This window comes from Polypterus senegalus, chromosome 6, assembly GCF_016835505.1.
Source record: "Polypterus senegalus isolate Bchr_013 chromosome 6, ASM1683550v1, whole genome shotgun sequence".
Taxonomy (NCBI): domain Eukaryota; kingdom Metazoa; phylum Chordata; class Cladistia; order Polypteriformes; family Polypteridae; genus Polypterus; species Polypterus senegalus.
Window position 1 is genome coordinate 126,062,459 of NC_053159.1, and position 27,720 is coordinate 126,090,178.

General features: G+C 36.3%; 1 protein-coding gene across 1 annotated transcript in view; it reads left to right on the forward strand.

Moving 5' to 3' along the window:
- Nucleotides 1-10,628, forward strand: part of LOC120530661 (calpain-A-like) — a 45,911-nt gene extending 35,283 nt beyond the window's left edge. The window contains exons 11-14 of the mRNA XM_039755085.1: nucleotides 4,745-4,830; nucleotides 5,036-5,158; nucleotides 7,830-7,963; nucleotides 9,933-10,628. Of these exons, the coding sequence (XP_039611019.1) occupies nucleotides 4,745-4,830; nucleotides 5,036-5,158; nucleotides 7,830-7,963; nucleotides 9,933-10,175 (586 nt within the window). The 3' untranslated portion in view covers nucleotides 10,176-10,628. The remainder of the gene's footprint in view (nucleotides 1-4,744; nucleotides 4,831-5,035; nucleotides 5,159-7,829; nucleotides 7,964-9,932) is intronic.
- Nucleotides 10,629-27,720: the final 17,092 nt, after the last annotated feature.

The following is a 27,720-nucleotide window of genomic DNA, read 5'->3' on the forward strand; positions in this document are numbered from 1 at the left end:
CATTAGCTAATCACAAAAAGGGCAAATGTAGAATCTTTATTGATAAAAAGATTTATTTTAAACAAAAATGCTCTGTAGTAGAGAATACTTTCTGGGGAGCACAAAATTGCCTTCAAAATAGGTAATCCCAAAGCAAACACATTCCCAATATTAAATGTGACAGAATGGTTAAACAACAGAGGCAAAGGTCACAAAGATACAGAAAATTCACAAAAAGCGCAGAATAAGCACAAAGGGAACTCACAAACCACCTAGGGCATTCAATGAGCCGCAGGGGACTGTGGGTATTTCTCAACCTTTAAAGGGCTAAGGGTGGTCTCTTGATGGTGATGGGCAGGTGGCCCCGCCTCTTGCAAGAAGACCAACAAAACATGTGGCACATAGGAAAAAATACTTAGATATAAAGAAACTAAATGTTCAACAATGTTTAACATAAAAACAACCAAAACAGATATAAGAGATATATGAATCCTAGTTGGGAGGATCCCTGGCTGAAACTTAATAGATATATTATCAAAATCTCTCTTAAAGTCAAGTTAGATACTAGTATGTGTTTTACCACCATTAAATGTTTGTGTTCCATGCTCATAAAACCCTCTCATATTAAAACAACAGAATCTAAACTCGTCCTTACTTAACATACATATTCTAGATTGTGTCGTTCCTTTTATGATTGCTGCCATAAAATGTACAATGATAAAGATGAGCAAAATGTCTGCAGGTTGATGTAATTTATGTTTTACTCAGTGATAATTCAGACTTTCGCTCCATCTTGATCACAGGGGCTAACAATTCAATATCTTCTCTGTGCTGAACTCTGCTTTGATTACTAGAGTTAAAATTGGTTTCCCCTCTTGCCACTACTTTAAAAAACTGAGTTAAATAAAAATTATTAGTCACTTTTTAGAATTCTTCTTTTTGCTGTAAAGTATTTATTGGATTTTCCAATTTATATTTAGATAAATAAACAGCATATTATTATGGCATAGCAGTATCTTGCTTTCTGCTATTTCTATAAAGTTGATTAATGGTGCTCTCATCAATGTTGTGGGATTCACAGCGCACTGCTATTGCAATGCTTAAATGTCCCTGTCTTTGTTTTCTGTGTTAACCCAGGCATCTTCCTTAAAATGGGGGTTCCTTTCTCAAATATATCAACATCTTGTTTAAATTCCCACGTATGTATGCATGTCCCAACTCCACATTTGTGATGTTGTTGTTTATAAATACAACAAATCTGTCATTATTTTACATTATTTGTTTGCATTTTCATGTTCCAAGTATAACACATGGCTGCATTGTTACGCATGTATCCTAGTACTGGGATGAATCCTAAAACCTTTCCTTGCATTTATTTTGAATTTTTACTTATGATTAACATTTTCTTGACTTTTGCTCTGTTTCTCTTCAACTAAAACACTTCTTTTTTGATTTTGGTGCTTGATCAATTTTGACACTCTAGTAACAATTTTGGCTACTCTTTTGCTCCTTTTCCCTCTTTCCATTTCCTGGTCCATTTTTGCTGTTGGCTACTGTTTGCTGTGCTGCCTTTTCTACCTTCTTACTCAGTAGTGTGGTAGAAATTAAATTATTAATTAAAGAAAGAAACATATCCTCTACTAGGACAAGTTCAATAAAAGTCAGAAACCAGGCAGGAGAAAACTTGTCCTCAGAAAATGCCAAGGAGGGAGCATTTATCACAGATGTCTGTTACAAAATGATCAGAATAATAAGGGCAGGCGGGGCCATCTTAACAGCATCATAGCCCCTGAGCAATGTAGCGCACTGGGGCCCCTGTTTTGGTAGAAAAACAGAAACATATACAGGCATCAGAAACATTGTGGGCCCCTATGCTCCTGGGCCCCCCGCCAGTGCCCATTGTAACATTACTTTTAAGATGGCCTTTGGTAGAGGTCCATTTTATAAACAACTGAATTTACATAATAGCGCTGATTAATGCATACACATCACCTGATATTTACTCTGATTGGTTTGTTGGGTTACATACCCAGATAACTTGTACATCCTTATCTTTGTTATTTATTTGACCTTTATCTGGTTTCCTAATATGCCTGAACAGGTTTCTGACATTTATTAATCTTTTTATATTCTAAGATAGATTCTAAGATAAATGCTAACCCAGCCACAGAGGATGCACAAACCAGTGTGTTTCTTCATGCCAAGCACGGATAAATGGGCAGAGTTACATCAGGAAGGGCATCCGGTGTAAAATTTTGCCAAACCCACATGCGGACAGATGATCCGCTGTGACAAACCCTAACGGGAGCAACCGAAAGAAGAAGAAGATATTCTAACATAGATGCTATATTTTAATATGGAAAGTATACAAAAATAGTTAACTATTGTTATCTCCAAATTATTCTCTCACAGTAGTTTCTCCAAATTTTTAGAACAGTGCAGAACAGTATCCATATACATTTGTCCCTATGTTTCTGTTAAGTAATGTTTATGGCATCACTATGAAGGCAGATTTATGTCTATAGTGCCCACCTTATGCCTGATGCTGCCCAAATAAGCTTTTGACTTTCATTATCTTGAACACAATAAACTGTTTGCAAGATGGCTGGATTTATGGATGGAATGATGGGTGAATGGGTGGATGGAAATACTGTATACAAATTAAGTTCAATTGTTATTGTTCATTTGATTATTGGCCCTCACATTATTATACTTACTATTTCCATGCATATTTACTGCTAGGAAGACTGGGCCCATGAAACTCAAAAAAGGCTTCAGTGGAAAGGCAAGGCCTTCAAACTGCGATAAGGCCTAGAAATGTAAAATAAATCTGACCCTGAAACTCAAATTTAGGCTTGGGCCATACACACTTAAACAAGGCCAAGCCTATAAGTCCTAAAAGGGAGAGTTAAACTGTAAAACCCCTCTACTCAAGAAGAAAAACAACAATGTTTCTTATTATCCCAAATACAAATGGGTGATATGTATCATCTATAATAATATCTTAATTGTTGTTTTAATGATGTTCAAGCTGAATTCTTGAGTATGTCACTCACTTTGCAAAAAAAAAAAAAAAAAACAATCAAAAACTTACCTTGGGAGTCCACATGTTCACTGTCTCTTATAACCTAACAGAACAGACTACTGCATATGCACAAAGCCAGCACATAGGTACGGTATGATCTAGTACAGAACCCCATAGGTGTCAGCCAAAAGAAAAAAAATCAGTTTGAACAGATTATTAATCTATTCTGACAATTTATAATCTGTTTTGGATTAATTACATAATTCTTTCAAATGGATTATTTTTATTTCAGTAAAATGATATGACTTTTATTTCACAAGCTATTTGGGGTCCTCATATTCCAAAGCGCAATTTTTTTTCTTTCATTATTTAAAACGCTCATGCAGATCCCTGCATCCTTGCCCCACTCTATCATTCCTCTATGGCTGCAGAAAACTGAAGAATGGTCAATACACTTACAAAATATCCCCTTTAAGAGGCAATACCAAAACAAACAATTTAAAAATTGGAAAGTGGTAATTATAAACCAAAAAGAGGGAAAAAAGTCAAAAGCTAAGAATCCATTAAATGAAGCTAAACAATAAGAGCTCAATGGCATTCCTACAGTGGGCCCTACCCCCTTGGGTTCATTATATAAAAGTCAAGAAAAATAACTCACAGAACAAAAATATAGTAATAACACCATAGTTAAAAAAAAACACATTACATAAAAATAACTAAATACTGTATTTAACAAAAATATTAACATAGGACATTAACATATAGTACATACAGTTAGCAACAAAAAATAAAAATAACAAAATTCCAACAAATAATACATTGTTGGAAATTTATTTTTATTTGCTCTCTAGTATTATTTTAGCATTCAGACTGATTGGTAATAACTTTACATCTATTTTCCTGTATTTAATTGACAAGGGCCCACTACCCTTTCCCAGGCCAGAATTCAGTCTAAGGTACCTTGAATTCTACTAATTCTCGATTATGATGCAGACCACCTATCACTAGAAACATTTAAGATGAGGTGCACAAGAAGATTAATGCTACTTGAATCTGTAGTCTACTTGAAAAGGTGTTTCCACAACTTTGACCATCTAAAATGCTTAACAATGCAAATTTATCTTTGTTAAAATGTGTAATAAAAAAATAAATGTGTAAATAAAATATAAAACTTGTCCACAGTATTTGAATGGCTCTTGGTTAATCTGAGAGCTATGCCCATCAAGAACCTTTAGACAAGTTTCATATGGACTTTGTTTCTCAAGGCGGGTGTCAAATTTTGCCATTGTTATTGCCAAGGATGAGTGAAAGAGTCAAGTTTAATTTCACATATAGTTTCGTGAAATTGCCCCTAACATTTCTGCATATAATTTTGCTATTGTCCTAGACAGGCTTCTTGTCCATCACTGAGTCCATTCTTTCACATGGCTTCAGGGCCAGTTACATCAGAATTTCCAATTTGCCTATTATATAAATCTTTGGGATATAGGAAAACAACTGAAGTACCCAGAAGAAAAGCCATGCAAATACAAAGAAAATGTGCAATCTACCAAAAGTCTAAAGAGCCTCATAATCTGTGGTGTCACAAATTATTTCAAAGTAGCTACAGCCAAAAAGGCAAGCATGACACAAGCAGAAGTTATTAGCCACATTCAGATTATATAGAATTGCTAATATGGAAAGTGGGGAAGTGAAGAAAAAATGTGTTAAAGAAGGTTGCCTTTCTCTTTTTCTTTTAAGGATGAAGTTTGATGATTTTTGTGAACATTTTGATAATGTGACTGTCCTTACACTTGGGCCAGATTTCAACTGTAACGGCATCTCAGGTAACACTTCTAACATTGCCACAAGCTAAAAGAAGCAGTGTTCCAGAAGTAACGTTTTTTGCTTTTTCTCCATATCTTACTTTTCTTTGTTACATGCAGGAGCAGTGCAGCTTTTTGTTGTACCTAATTTTGTAATCTTAGATGTACATCTTTTATTCTGTACTTTGGGTGTCCAACAGTAGTCACTAGTAACTGTACTTGATAGAATCGGGAAGCCTGCAAGAAGTTAAAGGTCGATGGCTACCAGGGTTTAATGCAGGAGGCAGTCGCAACAATTTGGTGATGTATGCTACCAACCCACAACATCCCATTACTATCCAGGACTCAGGTAAGCCATGTAATGAAAACTTTCTGAAAAGGTGACAATATTACTAGCAATATTTAATCTGTTAAATTGTAAAATGCCATGGAGTGTTTCATGAACAATATTATTTATAAGCCCTTGATCTTACTTCTTCTTAAACTGTTGCTGAGTGGCTCTCACAATCTCTTTCCAAACTGTATAAGGACTACTTGATCTGTGCAGGGAATGATACTTAAAAGAGGTAGTCAGATACCAAGAAATTTTATGTGAGTGTAACTCAGAGGTAGAATGAGCAACACTAAATGTTTAAATGGCTTTTAACATGTCAGTGCTGGTGGGCTTCAGCAGAATCAATATAAATGTATAACGAAAAGCAAGCCTGTTGGAGTTTATACATTTGATTTTGTCACAGTATGTTTAGTCTGAGTCATCACTCCAAATTTATTCTGCCATTTCTGACCCTGCCTTTGCAAAAAGACTGTTAATGAAAGGGACTGAAGGTGGCTGACGCAACTTGTGCATGGTAACAGACAGGCTACATTTAGCTAACAAATGAATACAACAGTGTTGCCGAATGATCATCACAGAATGCATGACTCACTTTATTTTGTTGTGTATGGGACTTGGGCAGCCAATGATGAAGTCAACGTTCATTTCTACAAGTGTGAAAGAAGAAAATGCAATTGTAATGAGCTGAGGAATACAAGCGTTGGATAGTGAAGCATGATAATTCACAGTTCCTGATGACTAACGCTTATGGGAAGACCATTGTAAGGCTAAAACCCAAAGAGTCTGTGGAGGCTGCTGTTGCTGCTGCTAGTGGTACAGTGGTATAGGTTTAGGTTATGGTTTCATGGCATACATGCTTCAATTTCATATTTATTGTCATGTGTACAAAGTACAGTGAAGTTCTTACTTAAGTATTCTTCAGAGTAGTGCCAGTAGTACAATACCAACAATAAGTACAAAAGAAACATCGATTATGACATCAACCTATATATATATATACAAGAAACATTCCTGCAGTTGTCAGTAAGACTGGCTGCTGAGTAAGGTTATACCTTTAGATAAAAACAGTCACTGAATCAAATGTATGAGTGTGAGTACCAATGAGGTCCTGTACGAATTCAAAAAGGAGAAAAGTGCCTGTAACGTGATGTTTGTAACTATCCAAGGTGTTTAATAATGATATTGATTGCCTTTCTAAGGCAGCACATATAATATGTGTTCTGACCAGAACGGAATTGTGTGTCACTCATACACCGAGTCAAATTCATCACTCTGTGGTACATTAAAGGCTGTGAGGTGAGCAGGTGCCATACCCCGATGTTATGCAGTCAGTGAAGATGGACACCACTAAGCACAGCTGGAGAGACATTTGGACTTTTCACAGAAGCAAAGGCCTTCTTTACAATGGCCGAGATATATTGTGCCCACATCAGGGTATCAATGATGCTGATTACCCTCTTCACAGCATTTACCCCTGAGGTAGATGGAGATGTGCTCTGCTTTCTGCTCCCTAAAGTCTATGATCATCATTTTTGTTTTACTGATATTAAAGGAGAGGTTGTCATCCTGGCATCACTGAATCTCTTATTCTGCTTTCTCATCATTTTTAGTGATCAGACCTAAGACTGTGGTGTCATCACTGAATTAAATAATGGAGTTGGAGCTGTATTTGGCCACACACTCATAGGAGAAACAATGAGTACAGAATGAAACTCAGCACATCACTTTGTCAGTGGGTGTGCAAGTAACTGAATACCACAGCAAGGTTGGACTGATGGCAATCTCGTCCAAACTCCAACACAGACCAGTATTCCACCTTTCCAGTCCCGCACAACTGGAGTAAAGGGATTGCTTCGACCGCTGTTGTAGCCACACCCGATCAGCTATTTGTTCTGGCTATGGGGTGGCCAAGTTATGGCGAGGTCAAACTGTAGAGTTGTGAAAGAAGAGCAATTAGTTATGGCGTTACAAGGGTTTTTATAGGGAGGAATATAGGATGTGTCCTTGGCTTCTTGGGTGCATATAAGCCAGTCCTCTAGGTCGGCCCCTGGTGCTAAGTTCTATCCATCAATGTTACTCATCCTGGATTTATGGTCCTTTGTTCAGGACTTGAGTGCATTTTGTGCCTTAGAGAAAGATGTCCCTGGCTGTTACATGGTCTGGAATCGATCATCTGATCAGATAAATCAGATAGATGCTGCATTCCAAAGGGAGGAAAAGTGAGACTTTTAGCTGGCAGTAAGAGTGTCTGATAACAGTTTCCCAAACCAAGACTCCGGTTCCAGCCTAGTAAAATGGAAAATGCCAGTCTGTCTTACAATGCACCAGTCATTAGTTAATTGTTAATAGATTTGTTAGTCAGTTTCCTTTTATATTCCTTATTATAGTCAGTTGCTTTATTTTCTTTTTAACCGTTATCTAAAGTCTCCCATTTTTATATTTCATTGGACCATTGCTGTCTAATTTTATATAACACTTTTCTAAAATTTTTATGATGGTGCTTCCTATTAAAATATCTATGAATACAATACAACACATGCAAGGTAGAATATATCATAACTCAGCTCAGTATTTTTCCATTCTACATTTGTTTATTTTGAATGTACTATGTTAGAGGTTTTGTTTTCTTGTTTTCTTTATCTATTTTGTTTATGGGGTTGTTGTATTATAACCTGACACTCCACAGATGTGTCCCCAGATGAGAAGGGTGATGATGAGGATGGCAGATGCTCAGTTCTGATCTGCCTGTTGCAAAGCTTTAACAGAAGAGACAGAAAGTTGGGACTCAAAATGAATCCAATTGGCCTTCAGATTTACAGGGTGAGTGGCCTTCTGAGCACATACATACTTTATATGAGGAGTAGCAAAGTAGATAACAAAAAGGATGACTCAGATGACTTAAATTTGCCTATAAAATGTAGAAACCAATACCAGAATGCTACTTAGCAGTCAGACTGGTGAACCATATCCAAAAATGAGACCCACTAACTTCCAGTATATGTAAAAATAACATGAAACAGTAATAAAAAATTCATATTACACATGTGTTACAAAATAAAGTATATCTGTAGTACAGTACATTTTATGACAAAAAGAGTATTTTCAGTTGCTACATACCTACTTTTTCTGAAAGACAGTAGCTTTGCTACCCATTGAAGATAATTTGTAATCTAAGTAATTAACGAAGATTAATGTTAATGTTTGCAGTGCACCTTCTATAGGAATGTATTTTGTAATTCCATCCATCCATCCATTATCCAACCCACTATATCCTACCTACAGGGTCACGGGCGTCTGCTGGGGACAATCCCAGCCAACACAGGGTGCAAGGCAGGAACAAACCCCAGGCAGGGCTCCAGCCCACCGCAGGGCACACACACACACACAAACCAGGCACACACTAGGGAGAATTTAGAATCGCCAATACACCAAACCTGCGTGTCTTTGGACTGTGGGGGGAAACTGGAGCACCCGGAGGAAACCCACACAGACATGGGGAGAACAAGCAAAGTCCACGCAGGGAGGACCTGGGAAGCAAACCCAGGTCTCCTTACTGCAAGGCTGCAGCACTACCACAGTGCCACTGTGCCGCCCCCATCACAAACATTTGTATTAATAAAATGCTTTACTACAAATGTTTGTGATGCACCATCTGTTGGAATGGCAGAGACATAGCAAAAGGACAGACACACAGGTAATTTTCCTTTTATTAAGGTGGATGTCATTAAACCAATAATAGCTTCAGAAAAACTCAAGTAAGGCATATATAAATGTGACATTTTTAATCAACTTTGATATTAATTTTGATTTGGCCATTTTCACTATTAGCCAAATGGTACTGAATAAGTCAAATTCTCCACTCTGCTTAACTAGAAATTAAAATGTTTGTTCCTGGATGGCTCACAAGTGGCAGTGGTACAAACTGAGTTTAAGGATTAGACTGGAGAATAGTCGGATGAAGCAAGAATCTGTACCTAGAGAAGCTATTTGCCAAACCACCAAAACCAAATACTTAGCTAGAAACCAGACCAGAGTTAAGTTCAGACTTCTAAATTAATTCTTTCTTTAGTGATTTGCTTGTTTATTTTATTTTGTTAAATTTCTCTTAATATCTAAGTTCAAACACAGTGACCAGAAACACATAGCAGCAGTGCCCATTTAAACAGTCCGAGAAAATGGCAGCATCCATAGAAAAAACAAAGCAGCACATTGACATTACTAATATAAATTTAATTCATTTTGCACAAAAATTTATTTTACATCAAACAAAAATGGTTCTAATGGATTTCTAACAAAAAACCAGAAGCAAGAGATATACTTGTAATCACTGACAGGACAGGGTGTCAAGTCTGAGAATTATGTGAAAGGCCTTTCTCAAGAAAAGATCACACCACATTTTTTACAGCCCATCGCCCCTTTTCTTGTGTCAAATCTGCAAGTTTACTGTTGATGATGCATCAACAATAAAGCCGGACTCCCGCTGCAGCTGTTAATGTTACCTTTGATATGTCCTGTCTCAGGAATAACTGTTGTTATTTCTTTCTTACAAAGTGTCTGATTCCACTGTCAGTACAATCACAGGGAAGATAAATCATACATTAAGAACTGGACTTTCTGCTTTTGCCTGATGTGTCCTGGAGAGACTTTGACACCAAATTTAGAATAAGCGGTTAGATTAATTAATTAAGTGGTTTTGAATAATATCATGTGACATAATAACTTTTGAATTTGAAATTCAGTTTTTACCATGCATCATTTTAATGTCTGTTTATTTTGTCTTTTGGAGCAGACAGATGAGCCAGAGAGTACATTGACAATTGACATGTTGGCAAAGCAAGCAGAAGAGGCTGACTCTGGTCCCTATGTGGCTCAGCGCAGCATCAACCTCCGCTGCCAGCTGACAGTGGGCAGCTATGTCATTATTCCCAGTACCTTCAGCCCAGGTGCCACCGGGAGCTACATGCTGCGAATATTCACTGAAGAACCTGTGCTGGTCCATGAAGCTCTTAACTTCTGTTCTTGTGATATATGAACCCACCACAGATGTCCACAGCTCCACATGACTCACCTGAAACTCTCTACTACTTCTACCAATGCTGAGTGCAAATATGTTTCTTTGCCCACTGGTTTTAAGGCAGCCAAAATTGTTGTCCAAAAATGTACCTGTACGTTTGATGTTTTCTTTGTAGATATTGGTTTAGAACACAATTTCTCAAACATTTTACATCTGTAGGACAGTCCTCCAGTTCTCATCTGCAGAATGAGCTGTTTCCAAAATCTAATGCAAAGGTGCCTCTTGTCATTGTATTGATAACTTGTCTGAGTGTGCTGCTTTGGGAAACACATTTCCACCTGTGTGGCCTTCATTTTTTTAACTAAACAAGTCATGCAGTTTCATTAATAGAACGTTTCGGGGAAAAAAGCCTGCTTTGTGGTGTTAATGACAAAGTATCCTAAAATTCAATAAATGAATTGTTTAATTGTTTATTTAACATTATTTAAATATCATGTTTTTTCCCCACATGTTTAAAAAATTATTAAGTGAATAAAGCAACACAATTGCACAACAGCAAATCACTTTTCAGCTACTTAGTATTTAACCTACCTGATTGATTTTCACTTTTTTTTACACATCTGCTGTGCCTCTTTGTTTTCTTAAGTTGCTTATTCAGTGCACACACAAGGGGAGCCAGACTCTACCATGACAGCATCATGTTGAAAAAAGAAACTGAATGGGATACCAGTCCACAGAACAAATGCCTACACACAACATCTCAGTATGGATTTGTCAGTCAATGTAGTAGCATGTCTTTGGACTGTTAGAGGAAGCTGGGGTGTGTGAAAGAAGTGTACAGGAATGCTAAACCTTATTGGAAACAAAAGCCATTCCAGATGCCAGGCGAAGTACTCGAACACCAAGAAACACATGGGTACCTCTTAACTAAATGATTGTTTCTTTAATATTAATGATTACATTTTTATACATTTTATCTTACTCTTCTTACCCTTTACAGAAGATCCTTGCACTGCTAAATAGGAGCTCTCTAGCACTGTGTGAGGTGTTATTCTTATTCTTTCATGGTGTTTTTTTTTCACTACAGTTATTCCTATTTTATTTCTTATAAATTAAGGCTCTTTATTTTAAACTAGCCCTGCAACTTGTCAAAACTTGTAGTAGAATCATTTGAAAATATTTGCTATCTCTTGCCTTATGTGTACTTTCCTCTACTTTCCTCTATACTCGCATGTGTCTCAATGTTTCTTCACTGGCACTCACTCTCTCAAGCGCATTCCCATAAAGCCTGCTTCTCAGACTCTTTATATATTTTCGAAATGTCGTTCTCGCATCCTGTCTGCTTTTATACTTGCCATCTCGAAAGTGACTTTCCTTCTGCATGCCTCCCATGCCATTTCCCATCCTTATGTGTCTGACACTCGCACTTCCTCTTTCATCACGTCACCAAAACCAAACTGACCAATCACATCAAAGCCAAACTAACCAATCAAATTGCCCAGAGGTGCTGGGACATACAGACTTTAGTGTTTTATTATGTAGCAGATAGATTTTTTTGTAGACTAGAGGGCCAGTATGGTACCAAGATATGTCACAAATGAGACTTGGCAACCTGCACACATAACCTGTATGGCACACATTGAGATGTTTGCATCACCATTGAGGCCACCAGACAGCAACATTATGTGACAATCACAGGCTTTTTGGGTAACAGTGACACTGTTCACAGTTCTTGCATTCAAGTCACCATGAAAACCTAAGAGACTGTATATTGCAGACAAAACTGAATTACAAAATGAGATGGCCATTGAAATGCTGAAAGAAAGTGCTCAGATCCAGAAGAAGTAACCATGAGCATATTACCATTACTAATTCCCTCATTAGACAACAGCCTACAGCACTTGAAGGAAACCATGAAGTAGGTGCTCTTTTATCCTCAGAGTTTTCTTAAGAGACTTTCAAATAATTTAATATCTCGATGAGAACATTACACCATCTTTTCAGAAAATTTCAAAGATTATCTTTGTTCTCTCTATAGTTTTCATTATTATTATTATTATTATTACTGCTCACTTCACTCGCCAACCCCCGGATATGTGTATGGGATCATCAAAGAATTGTTAGAGGCAGAAGATTTAGTTGAAAAGTAGTTAAAAATAGTAAAACATAATAAATTGAAAGAAAATTATGTTTCATGTTTCATTTTAGGTATTCTTTGCGTTATACATTTTCATTATGTTTGTCTTTGATATTAACATGCAAATACTATTTAAAATTTCACTTTTACTTTAAAACTTCAGTAAAAACAATATTTGCAATTAATTTTTCTTCAATATCGCATTGAATTTTGATTCTGTGTTTGGACTTACATCGTGACAATACAACGTTCTTTCTCTCTAATAAATAAACCGACTTTTTGGAATGTTTGCTGTGATTTGTTAATTGTTATAGCAAAAGCTATTCTAACTGGAAACTGTAAACGCTTTAATACGAATGGCATATCAAGATCTCCTTCGGTGTCTAATGTTATTCGTGGAAGATGTACTACATTATCTTTCTTGTCGCCTGTTAAAATTTTACATGTCAGAATTGTTCGACCAGATGGAACAGAGTGCACTGTAGAAACATTCCAAATTTTAAAATCTCCCTTTGAAAAGCACTGACAAATTTTGGAACTTGACTGTCTTAATTAAGAATAATGTTCTGTGTGACTTAAATCATAGATCAGTTTACTGTTTACTGTTTACTGTGCAAATAATGGACAGAAGAACCAAAGAAAAGTTGGGGTGCCAACCAGGCCATCCCATTTACTGCCAAAGTCCAAAACATTGAACATATTGATTATGATTTCATTATAGTATTCATTTTATTGTTGATGTAATTTGACACATTATGGGTGACTGAGTGCTGGCATATTGTTAATCGAGATATAGAGAATTGTGTTTAGAGGGCTATATACCTGTTGGAGTAAACTCGGCTGCATAATTAAAGTAATGTAGCAGCACACTGCTGTTGAATTACAGTAATTAACCCTTTCCAATTCTGAATTGTTATATATCAACTGTAATATTACAAAAACTCAACAGCTATTAATTCACTGTAAACATGAAATTCATCAGCTTAGCAAGCTCATCCATACTACGCTGTAACAAACTCTTCTCTAATCTCTCTATACGATATTCTTAAGTTAAAAAGCATGTGCTTAATGTAGTCTACTAGTGCATATAATTACATTCTATCATCACTATTACATAAAATTTATTTATACTAGTTTATAACAGTTTGTTGACTTATTATTACACAAATATTTAATTAACAAATGTAGTAATTGACTCTTTAACTAAAAACAAATTTATGGTCCAACATTCATTTACCGTAAATCCCCAAACACAGTTACAGTAAACACACCTAAATGTTTCTTGTACCTACCTACAGTACATGTTCTTCAGGGGTGCTTAATCTAAGAGAAGTGACTTAGTGACCAACTTCTTTTCCTAAAAAGTAATTTAGATTTTTAAATAAAGTGTGTTTTTGGACCGGTAAATTTTATACCATATTAAGAGTAAGGTGAACTAGAGTATCCTTGCACCATGCTGCAGTATAAACAGAAGTTGTTTCCTTTCATTGATGGTTGAAGACATGCATGCTTTTAAATTGAAATAAATGACCCCAAAGCCTAATTAATTATGATAATTCTGTTTTTTGTCTCCTTTTATGTTGTTTTTGAACCAAATAAATGAGACTTTAATCTATTTAACAAAATGTTCTGCCAGTGTTCTGGTGGTATTTTATATATATATATATCTTGTTCTTAGTTTGCTTGATCTAGTGATAAAATATTGTGGCGTAGGCCGCAAATTTGCCAGTTCAGTCCTTCCAATAGACTCAATCTGAGTTTATGCCTATACAGTATATGTATATGTGCATTTCTGTGCACCTTGGACTGTGTTCATTAGGATTTCTCCATTCATCGATGCCCTGAATATGTTTATGCCAGTATAGGGAAATCTTCAACATAAAATAAGATGTGTTTCTTTACAAGGAATTTTATTAGAGAAAAGAAGTCCTGGTTTCAATAGTGATTCTTTAGCTTCTTGTCAGAGTTTCTGGGAAAAGGCTTCATATGTTACAGATAAGTTTACTTGTTTTATGTTTTTCATCCCACACCAATAGACAACAGGCATTACAGTCATTACTGCCAAAAGTGTTACAATACCAGATATCAGCAAGTGATTTGAATCTTTAAAGTACAGAATGCAGGAAATCCCCAAGCTGGACATTTCAGGAGTTGAACAGAATTACAGTATATCATATATACTTATCAGTAGATCCTGGTAACTTCCAAGGCTAATAGTATCCATTGTACTAAAAAAATCCATTGTTTTCCAAAAAGAAAAGAGTCAAGTGAGTAACTCTGGTCAGATACTGCATTTGATCAAGCATCAACACTTTTCAGACAAATACTGCTTTACATAATAAAATCAAACCAAAATATGTATTTGGGACTTGCTCAAAAGTATGATGAGAAAACTGGAAGACAGTAGAGACAAATAGAAAGCAACAAGGATTTTCCATTACTTTTGAAAGTTGTTAAAGGCTAATTCTCCACAAAATGAGTGCTGCTGTCTAAGTGCTTGAAACCTATTTCACTTTTGCCACAGTAATTGTGGGTTCCATTCTCACTTACATGGTGGAAGGAATCAGCCTTTATGTTTATTTCTACAGAACAATGTGATAAAAAGCCAATAAAATACAATATTAGCAATGGACATGCATATTTAAGAGAAAAAATAAGAAGTATAGAAACAATTTAAGTGCAAAACAGTTAGAATAAGGAGACCTGGAGATATGCAAACATTCAAAAATTCAAGAATTATCAGGTCAATTTCTTCCATGTATTTCAATGAAGATAAACATTGATTAGACTACTGGTTCCCAAGCTTGGCATTTGGGCTCCTGTAGCTGAAGCTCTTCATCCTATCCAACTTCTGCATTTAATTGCACTGTTTCAATTAAATGAGCTACCATTTCCCTGTTTTATGTTATTCTATCAATCCAGAAATTACATTTTACTGAAGTAAGAATTTATGCAAATAAGACAGGTGAAAATTCATTTTATGTGTTTTTTTGTGCTTGTGCTTTTGTGATTTTCTGGATTATTTTGACCTTCTTCTTCTTTTTTGACTATTCTCTGGATTACTGCATTGGGTGTGGTTGCTTTTAGAATAGCCTTTAGCAGACATTATATGCACTTTTTTTCCTCTTCAGAACTTGAGCCTTTTAGTGAAATAAATCTTTTACTTTATAAAAACCCTGTGTTTGCCCTTACATCTAGCTGGGGTTTGATGGTAAATTCCCCCAGTGGGCATTTTTGGAAAGTCTTTTTTAACTTGTTTGTGTTTTGAACTCCAAGTTCATAGCAACACCAAAATAATAATAATAATAATAATTATTATTATTATTAGTATTATTATTATTAAGGGGAAGAGGAAAAAGCCTGTAAAAACTCAGGGTATCTAAATATTAAAAAATGTACTTTTAACAAAAAAAAAACAAAGAAAGAAACAAAGCGGGACCAAAAATTGTTGAAAAACTTGTTTGCCTACAAGACAACCCCAAGCTAACAAATTCAGTTCATACTCCAGTATTGAAATCCACAAAAACAAAAGAAAAGAATCAAAATACAAAGCTAAAAAATAAATAAATAAAAAACACTAAAAGTAAAAATATTTCTCAAACAACACACAGTGCCAGTCTGGTGGACCTGACCTAAGCCTGAAGTAAAAGTGCCGAGGACAGCCCTCCAACTGGAAGTCATGGTGGCCCACCACAGAAACTCTAAATAAAGTGGACATGGCACATTAATTGCAGTCTGCTTTTGCAGCACACTGGCATTTTAAGCTGAGGCTGCCTGAAAGGAAGGTAAATGTATGATAGTGGTTTTTAGAATCAGGAGACGAGATTGGTTCATTGATATACTTTGTTAATACCCGAGTGGATTCCTCCTGGTTTCACATTGGTCTGTCTAGTCAGCAAAAGATACCCTCACCTGAGCCAAATTATTTATCTTACAAAAGAAAGATAATGCTGTCAGGTACCCTTTTCTGATTTCTTTGTAGACGAGGGAAGGGGTACCAAATATCACAAAAAAGAGCACATACATCTCTGTTTAAAAAAAATATTTTATTTTTATAATTACATAATATATAATTACTGGTTATTAACATAATTCAGAAATGAAAATCCCATTTACTGTTAGTATGTACTGTATGAAGTGTCAACATTTCATATTTGTATTTATATATATATTACTTTATTTCTTTAAGTGCCTTTATTAAAATCTTCTAAACAGAATGCAAATCCCACTTGACGTGTTCCTTCTTCAAATGATAAAACTTGTTATTTTGAGTTTGTTCAACCATGGATCAACTGAAAAAAAGCATTACCATGACACTCTGACAGAGCAGGATTCACACCCCTCTTTAGGCTCCTCTTTTGATGTTTCTTCACACCATTTGCAGAAGAAGAATCTGTAGATGCATTGGGTTATTTTTAGATTAAGTGCTCCACTGTTTGCATTTTTTTTTCCTTAAAAATTAAGAATGAGGCAGAACTTTTTAATAATAACCTTGATCCCAACAAAGAACTATGATGTAAAGAGTAAATACAGCCTGAGGAGCATAATCTATATTAGAAGCCATTTCCTGTTACAGGGCTGATTTTGTTCTGCATCTCGTCCTTATGATGAGGGATTAGGCACCTGCGTATTTCTTGGGTTACTGTACCCTTAGGGTTATCCAGGCACAGCCTACAATACTGACTTTGTGCTGGATACCTAAACCCTTTTAAGACAACATTTTGACCCCTGCTCCCCTAACTTTAACCTTCCACTGTACCATAATAGTCAATAGATAAAAATAAAACTTATAAATATAATCTTCATAAAGTGCTTTGACTCAACTTCAGGTTACTAAGGACATTATGCAGATATAAGATGTCTGAGAATAATTTATTTTATTTTTTCTGGAGTGGTACACCACCTTTACTTGATGTTACAAGCAGATTACTGTACAATGATTTTAATGCTCAGTTATTAAAAAATAAAAAGTTTTCCATATTTTCAGATTGCTTACCACTCATCAGAAAAAATAATGAGATGACTAATTCATGTCAATTAATGTAAACAAACATGCAGAAGTTTTCTTATTTCATAGATTTGTGTCTCTTGGTTCAATTATGTGCTCTATTTAAAAAATAAGACTTCAGAATTTCTACAGTCAGTAAGTTCTAAAGATAATAAAATATTAAGAAGTAAGGTAAGCCTTTGGTATAAGCCTATCTCCTACAAGGAGAAATCACTGTACTGCAGTGAACTGTAGACATCCAGGAGATAATTGGTGATTGGGCTCAGGCTATTTTCTTGCTCCAGGTCATCCCATAAGAGTATTTGTTCTTGTTGATCAGGTACAGTTTGGTCAACCGTGTTCAGCTTTTCATAAGTGCCATTCTCTGAGGGGCTCCTTGACTGACAGTTCCTCTTGGGGCTGAAAAGACTATAATCTTGAGGATTCATGCTATAACTATAGCTTTCTTGTTGTGATGACAGAGTATAACTCTCTGATAAGCTGGAATGACTGCTGTTCACTGATTGGTCTGTTTGACTGTTGTGCTCCACTTGATTGATGTAGCCTTCCCACTGGTCAATTTGAGAGAAGCCCTGCTGTTGGTTGATTTGAGTATAGGGCTCCAATTGCCTGTTTGTGGTGATGTTCTTATTCAGGGAGGTGTGAGTGTGGTTGTCCAACTGGCTGGCCCAATCCGGACACATCAAGTAGTCAGTCTGTTCATAGCTTTTCACTTGACTAGTCTGACTGTAGCTCTGAGTTGGACTGGACTGTACACAGCTGCCTGATGGCCGAGTATAATTCCAGAAATGTTCACGATAACTATAGTCATTCACATGACTGCTCTGTGCATAGTTTACTGCTTCATTCATCTTGTGCAGCAAAACATTACTGGGTGGTAAAGGTTCTAACAAAGATTCAAGAGCATGATGGCTGTCACTGTTATCCTGGTCAGAAGTCTTTTTTTTTCCTTTGGTAGAGTGGAGAAGGTTCTTCTTTGAAACAGGAATGACGGATAAGTGACTTATTCCAGGACATGCATTTTGGCTGATTTCCTCCAGAATCTGCGGCTTGTGCTTCCAGGTCGAACTTGTGGTGACCACTGGAGCTGCAGAAAGGGCTGAATAGGACTGAATAGAAGAAAATTCTGGTGGGGCAACTGTGCCAACATCATTAGCAGCATTCTGCTTCATACCTTGAAAATATCTTCTTCGGCGGTTTTGGAACCAAACCTAGACAATAACAAAATGTGTTAAATGACATACATGGTGACCAACAAATATAACATTCTCAACACATTTATTCCTGTCACATGGGACCCTATACCTCAGAAGCACTGGGTGCAAGTTTAGATTTTACTCCAATATTAGCAGAAACCAATTTTAGGCGGCATGTCAGTCCATCACCAAGCCACACACTTCATGTCCTCTACAATTTAATTCCCTATACTTGCAAATCTATCAATGTGCTTGTAATTTTACCTGTTTGAATCACATTTGGTTTATTCACTTTTTAGATGTCACATATCCCTACAAATGCTTAATTATAAGCAGTTTTTCCCCCTCTAGATTTTCAGGAATCTTATAATTTTGTCTTCTTCTATGGATATTGTTTTGGTTTGCACTGTACATTGACTTACCTGAATCCTGGACACAGGGAGCCCTGTAATTCTAGCCAATTCCTCCTTGGCATTGATGTCTGGGTATGCGATTACACTGAAGGCTTTCTCAAGGTGAGCCAGTTGTTGCTTATTGAAGACCGTCCGTTTTCTTTGAAAAGGCCCATGAGACAGTTTTACTCCCTTCAGATTCTGTGGATATCCTGTTGGATGCCAAAATAGGAAGGAAAGTTTTAAAAAGAATAATAACAATAAAAAGAACACAAAAAATACATAACAAAGCACTTAAACCTGTGTAATTCAATTCAGGATCATAGCATATAACAATAATTACTTATGTTTCGTACAATCTTCTGTTCTCTCTAAAGCCATTCTATTGAATCCAATCCACTTACCCATCTAAGTATATTCAAATAATTTTTTTTCCAGAGGAGATTGCAGAGGTCCGAGTCTGTTAAGAACCAGACCTGAAATTGGTGTCAGTTTATAGTATTATAGAACAAAACTAACTCACAGAGGACCAAATAAAAGGTAAAAGATAACTCACAAAACAGAAGCAGTATAGTGGGCAAGAAGCAAATCTAATGCAGTACACATTCGGAAATATGCATCCATTCACCTTCTGCTCTGAGCTAGTGCAAGGTACACTCACAACTACACCTAATTATACAGGGTCACAGTTTCGGGTACCCATTTCCATGCATGAAAACCAGAGGCCCCAGAACCCATGCAGACTCTAGAATAACACACAATCTCAGCAAAGATAAAAAAGAAAATTTTAGAACGTATTTACTTCTAATCTACTTGTAGCATTGTATTTTGAGAGGGAGCTTTCTATGAAAAGTTATTTGTATATTTAAATAATTAATGGATTTCAGTGTCCCTAATATTGTTAATATCATACATGATATCAATTTAGTTCTCATATCAGTGCAAGAAAATTACACTTTTTGGAAGTCAATTGCTCAAAGTCAATTTAAAACAAAAAATACATATATTTTGACTGTATGCAACTAAACTAAAACTATGGATTCATTTGGTTTTGTACTGACTACCAATGCATAACATGTCAGTTATGTGTTTTCAGTACATGTAACGTGTATGTGTATTTTAAACGAATAAAGAAAACTGGCATAAAAATCTTACTTGTAAACATCCTTAGTTTATAAAGGTACGTGGACTTTGCCAAGATTTGAGCTGTTTTATCGTTTTCTAAATATAGAGCTACTAAAACAAGGCATATAAACAGTCCTTACCTGGAGGTACAGTTTGTTCCTTTAGACGTCTTTGAGCCGCAGCGGTGTTATAAATCATTGAACACTGGTACGTCTCCATACTTCAACTGCAGTTACTTCCAAAACCTCCCCTGATCTTGAAATGTTTCTCTCCCACTATGAGTATCGCCAGATCTTTACAGAAGTGATGCCGCCGTCTTACTGTGGTCTGGTTTTATCGTCCGCGGAGTCCCCGCCCCCTGTGGGAGCGCTCTTGACGGAGTAAGAGGGGTAGCCCTGCTCGGCACTTTGAAGTGCCCCTCTAAGCGAATTCCACCTCATTAAAAAAAATGTATCCTGCCTGCCTGTTCCTCCACTGTAACTCTGTATATCGCCGTGCGTAAATAATTTCGGAATATCCCATAAAATAAATTTAAATGTATTTGCTTATTATCTGCATAACAGAATATTAATGGATATATATATATATATATTAAATCGAATATTTTAAAACGCTTTGCCTGACTGAATCGGTCACGCTGATAATATACTAAGCTACTGATACTGATAATATAGTGAAAACGCAAAAAATAAGAATGTAATTGCAGTTAATAAAATAAATGCAAACATTGTAAAGTGGATTCAATACTTAAATAGTGGCATTCAAAGTGTTTTTAAATGCCCATTTTGCATCACCTTAAAGCTTTAATGCACAACAAAATCGCAAGTGTTAAATGAATATGTAGTGTTAATGTAACACTGGCAGCATTGCTATGCGCGTCATCCAACTGTTCAGCAGCTCCAATGAGCCAACTTACACACTTTTGTTACTTGGCACGTCTTCCATTTCACTTTGTTAGAAATTATAATTTATACGTTACAATTCTGTGCGACCTTTTAGTGGTGTGATATTATTTATTAAGAATATTTCACTGCGGCCACATATTTTTATTATCTAATGAACGTAGGGTCCAAAACGGGCTTCGCTTTTAGGAACAGGCACATTTGAAATACACTTTGAAAGGGCAACATATATAAGAATCAGAAAACATGTCAAGGCTTGTGGGATCTCATTAAGTTCATGAGTGGAGACCAATAAACGGAGGGGTCTGAAAACAATCCGTCGTCTGTCAAGTGCCCCCGTGTAATTAATGGACCTTAAAACTTGATACAAATGTGTACTGTGTTACTTAACTAAATGTCTGACTGCTCTTAGGGTGATGACGATTTTCAATATCCATAAGCAAAAAAAGATTAGTTTCAGTTTATCGGATATACTAGTAGATTCACGTAGAAAATGATTTATTTTCCACAACAGTTGTATCCATACAGTAATAAATAAATGCGAAACTAGAAAAAAACATTCATAGTTACCATCCACGGTCATCATAATCATCATCATTATTATTACAATTATTATTGTTGTTGTTGCTAACTTATTTTCAGTGTCGACTTAATTGCCTCGAACTGTAACTTCGTGATTTGAAGCTATAATGGATTTAATTCATGTGAATAGAACAACACCACTGTAGATTGTAAAGTATTGGCTAACAGGCCAATATACTGTAAACTAGGAAATATCTATCTATCTATCTATCTATCTAGTCTTATTTATTTATTTGGTTTTTGTTCATTTTCCGAAATATACAAGTTCAAAGACAAGTTTTAATATTCCGGCAGAGTACATGATTTGCAGTGTAACAAAAAATCTAAATTGGTGCAATATGAAAGCATTTTATCACAAACATTCTACAAATCAGAACAAGTAAGACCACTACTTATTAAAATAAAAACTATTAATTAAAGAGGTGAATAAGCAGTAAAATGCTCTCCTATTATGATTGTTGTCATTACTAACAACCCATGCTGGGTTTGTCTACTTTCAGAGAATATTCGGCTTGTATAGAAATTAAATATCTTCTACTGTGCGTTATTAAAAGAAGCTTCCTTACTAATGGTAAGCAACTGCAAAAGCCAAACAGAAGGGGATGCAGCGGTGGCACAGCTGTTCAGTGGTCACCATCACTACGGACTCTGCACATTTCACACCCCAGGTTTCTTTCCACATACTTTTTAGATTAGTTGCTTATTTGGCAGCGCTAAAATGATCGCGTAGAATGGCTTGCTTGTAAATATACTCGAGCTTAAACTAGTCGAGACTAAAACGTAACTATATTGCCAAATTAACATATTTAATTTAGAAATGGTATTTTCCATTTAATATCTAATGTTACGTCACGTGTAATGTATAAAAAGAGCTATGACTGCGTAAAAGATGTGGATTTCAATTATTTTTCTAGTATATACATGAATGACTTCAGCACTTCAGACGCTCTGTACGTCCAAGCGGGTGGAGGTGTCAAAGGCAGGATATGCTAAATTCAAAAAGTAAGAAACCCAGCACTGCAAACCAGCGGCACGAGCTTCATCTGCTAGGCACAGACAGGGCAATCATAATATTTTGCGAAGTTGAATATTATATTGCATTGCTGTATATTCATAAAATGACTATTGAATGAATAATTGAATTTGCTTATCTGAAAACCTGGCCTCTTCCCATTTGTCTAGAAAAAAAATATGAAAAATACACATAAAAAGAGTTCAGACCCCAGTGTATTTCGGGCTGCGTGGACACTGCGTCTTTCCCAATTTACCTGCCCCCCTGCATTTTCGAAATACCTCTTTTGCACGTACGCAGTTTTCTGTTTTGTTTTCCAAAGGATCTTCAAAGAGACACCTTGAACCGCTTTCGTTCGTGTGCATGGCATTGTAGGGACTCCGCCATTGGCACGGATTAAAACTTCAAAAGAGACGGTTCGGGGCTGATAAATGCCATCAACTGGGCATTGTCAACCCATTGGGTTTGCGCAAAATACACGCTTTGATGACCAACGAGCGCGAATGCCCCACTTTGCAAAGAAAAATCCCTAAACAATACGTATATTCCAAGGTGACAATTCCAGGGCTCCTCTTATTGTATTTGATTTTGACTGTGACCTTTTGGCTTTACTTGAAATCATTAACTTGAAACTTATCCTTGTAGACTTGTTTTTACATGTTTTAACAATGCCCTTCGTTTTTCAACGCGAAGTCCTCAAGGGGGCAGAATGAGTGAGGCTAAAAATTCAAAGAGACCGTGAAGAGATTCTGAAAGCAAACGGACGCACGGATGTCCTGTAAAGTTTTGCGAATATCAGAGAGTTGTATGGCTCAGCAATGTAAGGAAAGAAACGTTACGCTTCTTATTCGCAGCGAGCACAAATTATTTCAGTTATTTTTACTGGTATCTTGCAGCGATTATTATTAAGATGAACGCACTATGCTATAATTGATCGCTGGGTCTGTTACTGTGGTAACGTTTCTATTACAATTACTTAATAGGCTGACTGTTATATTTAGTTATTTTTTTGTCTTTGCAATTGGAGAAGAGGAAGCTGGAGTGACTTGACATGGACAAACAGTGTAGTGGGATTTGAAATAACAGGTCCAAAGCCTTAATCTCTACACCACGCTGACAAGTATATTTAATTTATATTTGATTATTTGGCTGATGCTTTTATTCAAGTCAACGTATAACATCTGAAATACATTTGGCTACATTTCTTTTGTTTTTCCAATTGGGCCACAGGCAAGTGAAGTGACTTGCTCATTTTCACATGGAATCAGTAGTGGGATTTGAATCTGCAACTCTCAAGGTTTGAAGTCCAAATCCTTAACTACTACACCACAGTGCCTGCCCAATGAAGGCTGCAGAACTGAGACATTGTCTCTCTAACTTATGGGGATACTTTAACTGTTTAATAATTTTATGTTGCAATATTTAAGTTTTTAATAAAGTTATACATTAATTCACCAGGAGCAAATATATCAGTTATGACACACTCTTAAAAATAAAAGTGCTAGGGCGGTTCTTCAGAGTGATGCCATAGGAGAACTATATTTGGTCCCACCCACATGACAGTTCCAGTAAGATCCATTCATTTATTTTGGTACATAATAGGGTGCATATGGTGAATAACCATGACTAGATGATAACAGATTTGTAAAATACCAAAGGGTCATGATTTTAAAAGGACTCTTGCTACATATGTCCAATAAAACATCCTAGGTCCAGTTTTTTTAATACATTAAAGATTTCAGTATATATATATATATATATATATATATATATATATATATATATATATATATATATATATATATATATATATATATATATATGGAGGATTTCCAAGCCCAAAGAGGCAACTTCATTTTAACACTTCCTTGAATTAAACCATTTTTTGTCAATGGATGGTTCTATGATGAATCACCCAATCATTATAGTGCCATTAAAGAAGCATTATTTTTGATAATGTAGAATGCAGCAGAGAATAGCACTAGTGCCTCATGGATTAAAATCTTGTCCTTGTAGACATGATTCAGATTGTTTCTGCATGCTTTTTACCTAAATTTAGTTTCATAATGATGAGACAAATAACAGAATGGAAGTGAAGCATCTGCTATACTGGTGCAAGTATAACAAACACTCTCTCAGTGTTGATAAAACTAGAAATGATTGTGAACTTCAGGAAGGCCAACCCTGCCCACACTCCACCTTACATCAAGAGATCTGTGGTAGAGAATGAACAGCACCAAATTCCTAGGTGAAGGACCTGACATGATCAATCAATGCATTCTCTTCGACCAAGAAAGCACTGTGGGGTATCAATGAAAGCATCATGACCAGTATGGAAACTGTAATGTGTCTGATCACAAGTCCATGCAATGGATGACACACACTGTGGAAACCAACAGGCTTCTCTTTCTCCATCACGGTCTTGTTTACAAACGGCCTCTAACATTGTGGGGGATACCTACTACTCACCCAACCCACAGTCTCTGTTCCCTGCTTCCAGAAGGTATTGGAGTCTGTGGACTAACACTGAAAGACTGAACAACAGCTTCTCCTCACAGACAGACAGGCCCCTGTATACAATGTTACCCTGATCTGTCCCTGTATGTGTGCCCTTATCATAGGCTCATATTACTGTTCTGTTCTGCATTCCATTTACATTTTTTTGACTCATGGTAGTTGATCTGTACAAATATTGCTCCTTGCTGTATATACCTTATGTAAAATTTCTCACGCCACTATATTGTGAAATTGTCATATATATTGTGTAAATATTGCCTGGTGGCCATGGAAAATGTAATTTCACATAACTGCATTTACCAAACTATGTGTGTATAGATGGTATGACAATAAAGCTTTCTTGACTTTACTTCCTCCCACATCTCTAAGACGGGCAGTTTAAGTTAATGGGTAACTCCAAATGTGTCTGGCATGAGTCAGTGTGACTGGTTTCTTCCTCAAGAGTGTTGTTAATGGTACAATCTGGTATAATCTTATATTCCTTCAGGGATTACAAACCATCCTGTATTTCCAAGGGTAATCACATTTTTTTTTTTTTACCATTTGGTGCCCCAATGTTTTTAAAGCCTAATTGTCCCGTATTTTAAACATGACTAGTTTCTGAGTTCACCAACAGAGCAGTGTACAAGTCCTTGAAGAAAAAGCACTTTGGAGTGCATACATCATTTAATACATTAAAATCACCAATCGTATCAATCCTATCGAAAACAGGCAATATCGGACAAATCAAATATTCTGTAATTAGGGAATGAAACGAACTTGGAACTGGTCAACCATAGACATAGAATTAGTAGACGCCACATGACCAGCAGCATTGTATGTCAACGCTGCTACCAAATTGCTAGTGGCACTGCTGTGGAGTGAAGTAATGGATAAAGATGCCTCATGTATGTGCTGCTTGGGATTGTACAAACCGCTGTACGCTCCAAACCAGATCCCGGGGTATTACATTTCATAGGTAAGGCTGAACAATTGTTTTGGTTATATTTAGCCATTAGAAAATCCCATTTTATAATCTTAACTTTAGCTACGCCAGGCTAAGCTAGCAAATCTATGCATTTATATGCTCAATTGAGCCTCCAAACAACGTTTTGGCTAAATGTATTTAGTCACTAACTATGTAGATTGTTGTTAGCTGTTAACATTTCTCAAACTCTGAAGGTTTCCCAAAGAAATCCACCTCAGGAAGCAGTGGGATGTAGCCCTTTGACGGGAATTTGAGTTAGCTGTCCTGTGATGTGTGCCGTGCTAGTTTGGTAACAGATGCTGTACCGGCATCATATGATCAAAGCTACCACTTGCTCACATTAAAAAGCAAATGAGGTTTGATGATTCCTTCTGAGGGTCCAGTCAAAGTGGTCAAAGTAGTTGAGCGTGTTATTGGACAGTCGACATTTGGGCAAGCTGTCAGTGTATCTTTGATCAATCAGTTTGTTTGGGCTCAGATTGGTTCAGATGATGTATTTTTTCTCAAGGAGCACATTGAGGAAACACAGTTTGAAACTGACAACCATCATTTTATGCTCCTGTCTTTAGTTGTGTCTGTCTTCCACAAACTAAGGCTGCACTATATTGCCAGACTGAATACTCTCAAATTACAGAGTGGCAATACAAAGAAAAAGCTATGTAAGACAATTCTGTTTCAGGGATTTTAGATCCTAGTATATATTTAAGTAACCACATTCTGTGTGTGTGTGTGTGACAGAGAGAGAGAGAGATTGAGAGACAAATGAGTGAAATGTTTTCAGAAATTATTAAGCCAATTTGTATACAATACAATTGTTTATTTTTGTCATTGAGTGTATCATTTCACTGATAAAAGAAAGACCAGACTGCCAGTTGCAGTCTTACTATTTTGACTTTCAGACATTGGTCAAGTTTTCGTCTCAATAACAATAATAATAATAATAATAATAATACATTCTATTTAATAGGCGCCTTTCTTAGCACTCAAGGTCACCTTACAATAAAATCAAACAACATTGGTAAAATTAAAACAAGAGAATGATAAATCAAAAAGCAATAATTAGCAAACAAAAAAAGATACAGTAACTGGCAGCAACAGTGCAAAATTCACAATTGGTATGCCAATTTGAAAAGATAAGTTTTGAGGTAGTTTTAAAATGTGTTATTGAATCGAGCTGACGTATATGACAGGGAAGAGAATTCCCGAGTTGATGAGCACCATGAGAGACGCTCGAGCTCCCATAGCACTGAGTCTGATGTGTGGGACAGAAAGTCGAGCTGCAGATGAGAATCTGAGTTAGCGAAAGGGAGTGTAAGTCTGTAGGAGATCAGTGAGGTTGTGGAGAGCTTTAAATGTTAAGAGCGGTATTTTGTATTGTATTCTGTAGTTAACAGGTAGCCAGTGAAGTTGAGAGCGAATAGGTGTTTATGTTCAGTGGATTTAGAACAGCAGGTTATTATCCTGGCAGCAGAATTCCGAAGAAGTTGTAAGCGATGGATAAGTTTTTGTGGGATGCCAGATACAATCGCATTATAGTAATCTATACGTGAGCTGACTAGGGCATTAACCAATACTTCAGTACGTCTAGAAATATTTCGGAAATGGAAGAAGGCAGTCCGAGAAATGTTACTTATATGGGAGGAATTATTTAATAATAATGTTATTATTATTTAATAATTGCCATTATTAGTGTATAAATTGATATAAATGGTTGCATTTAAACGA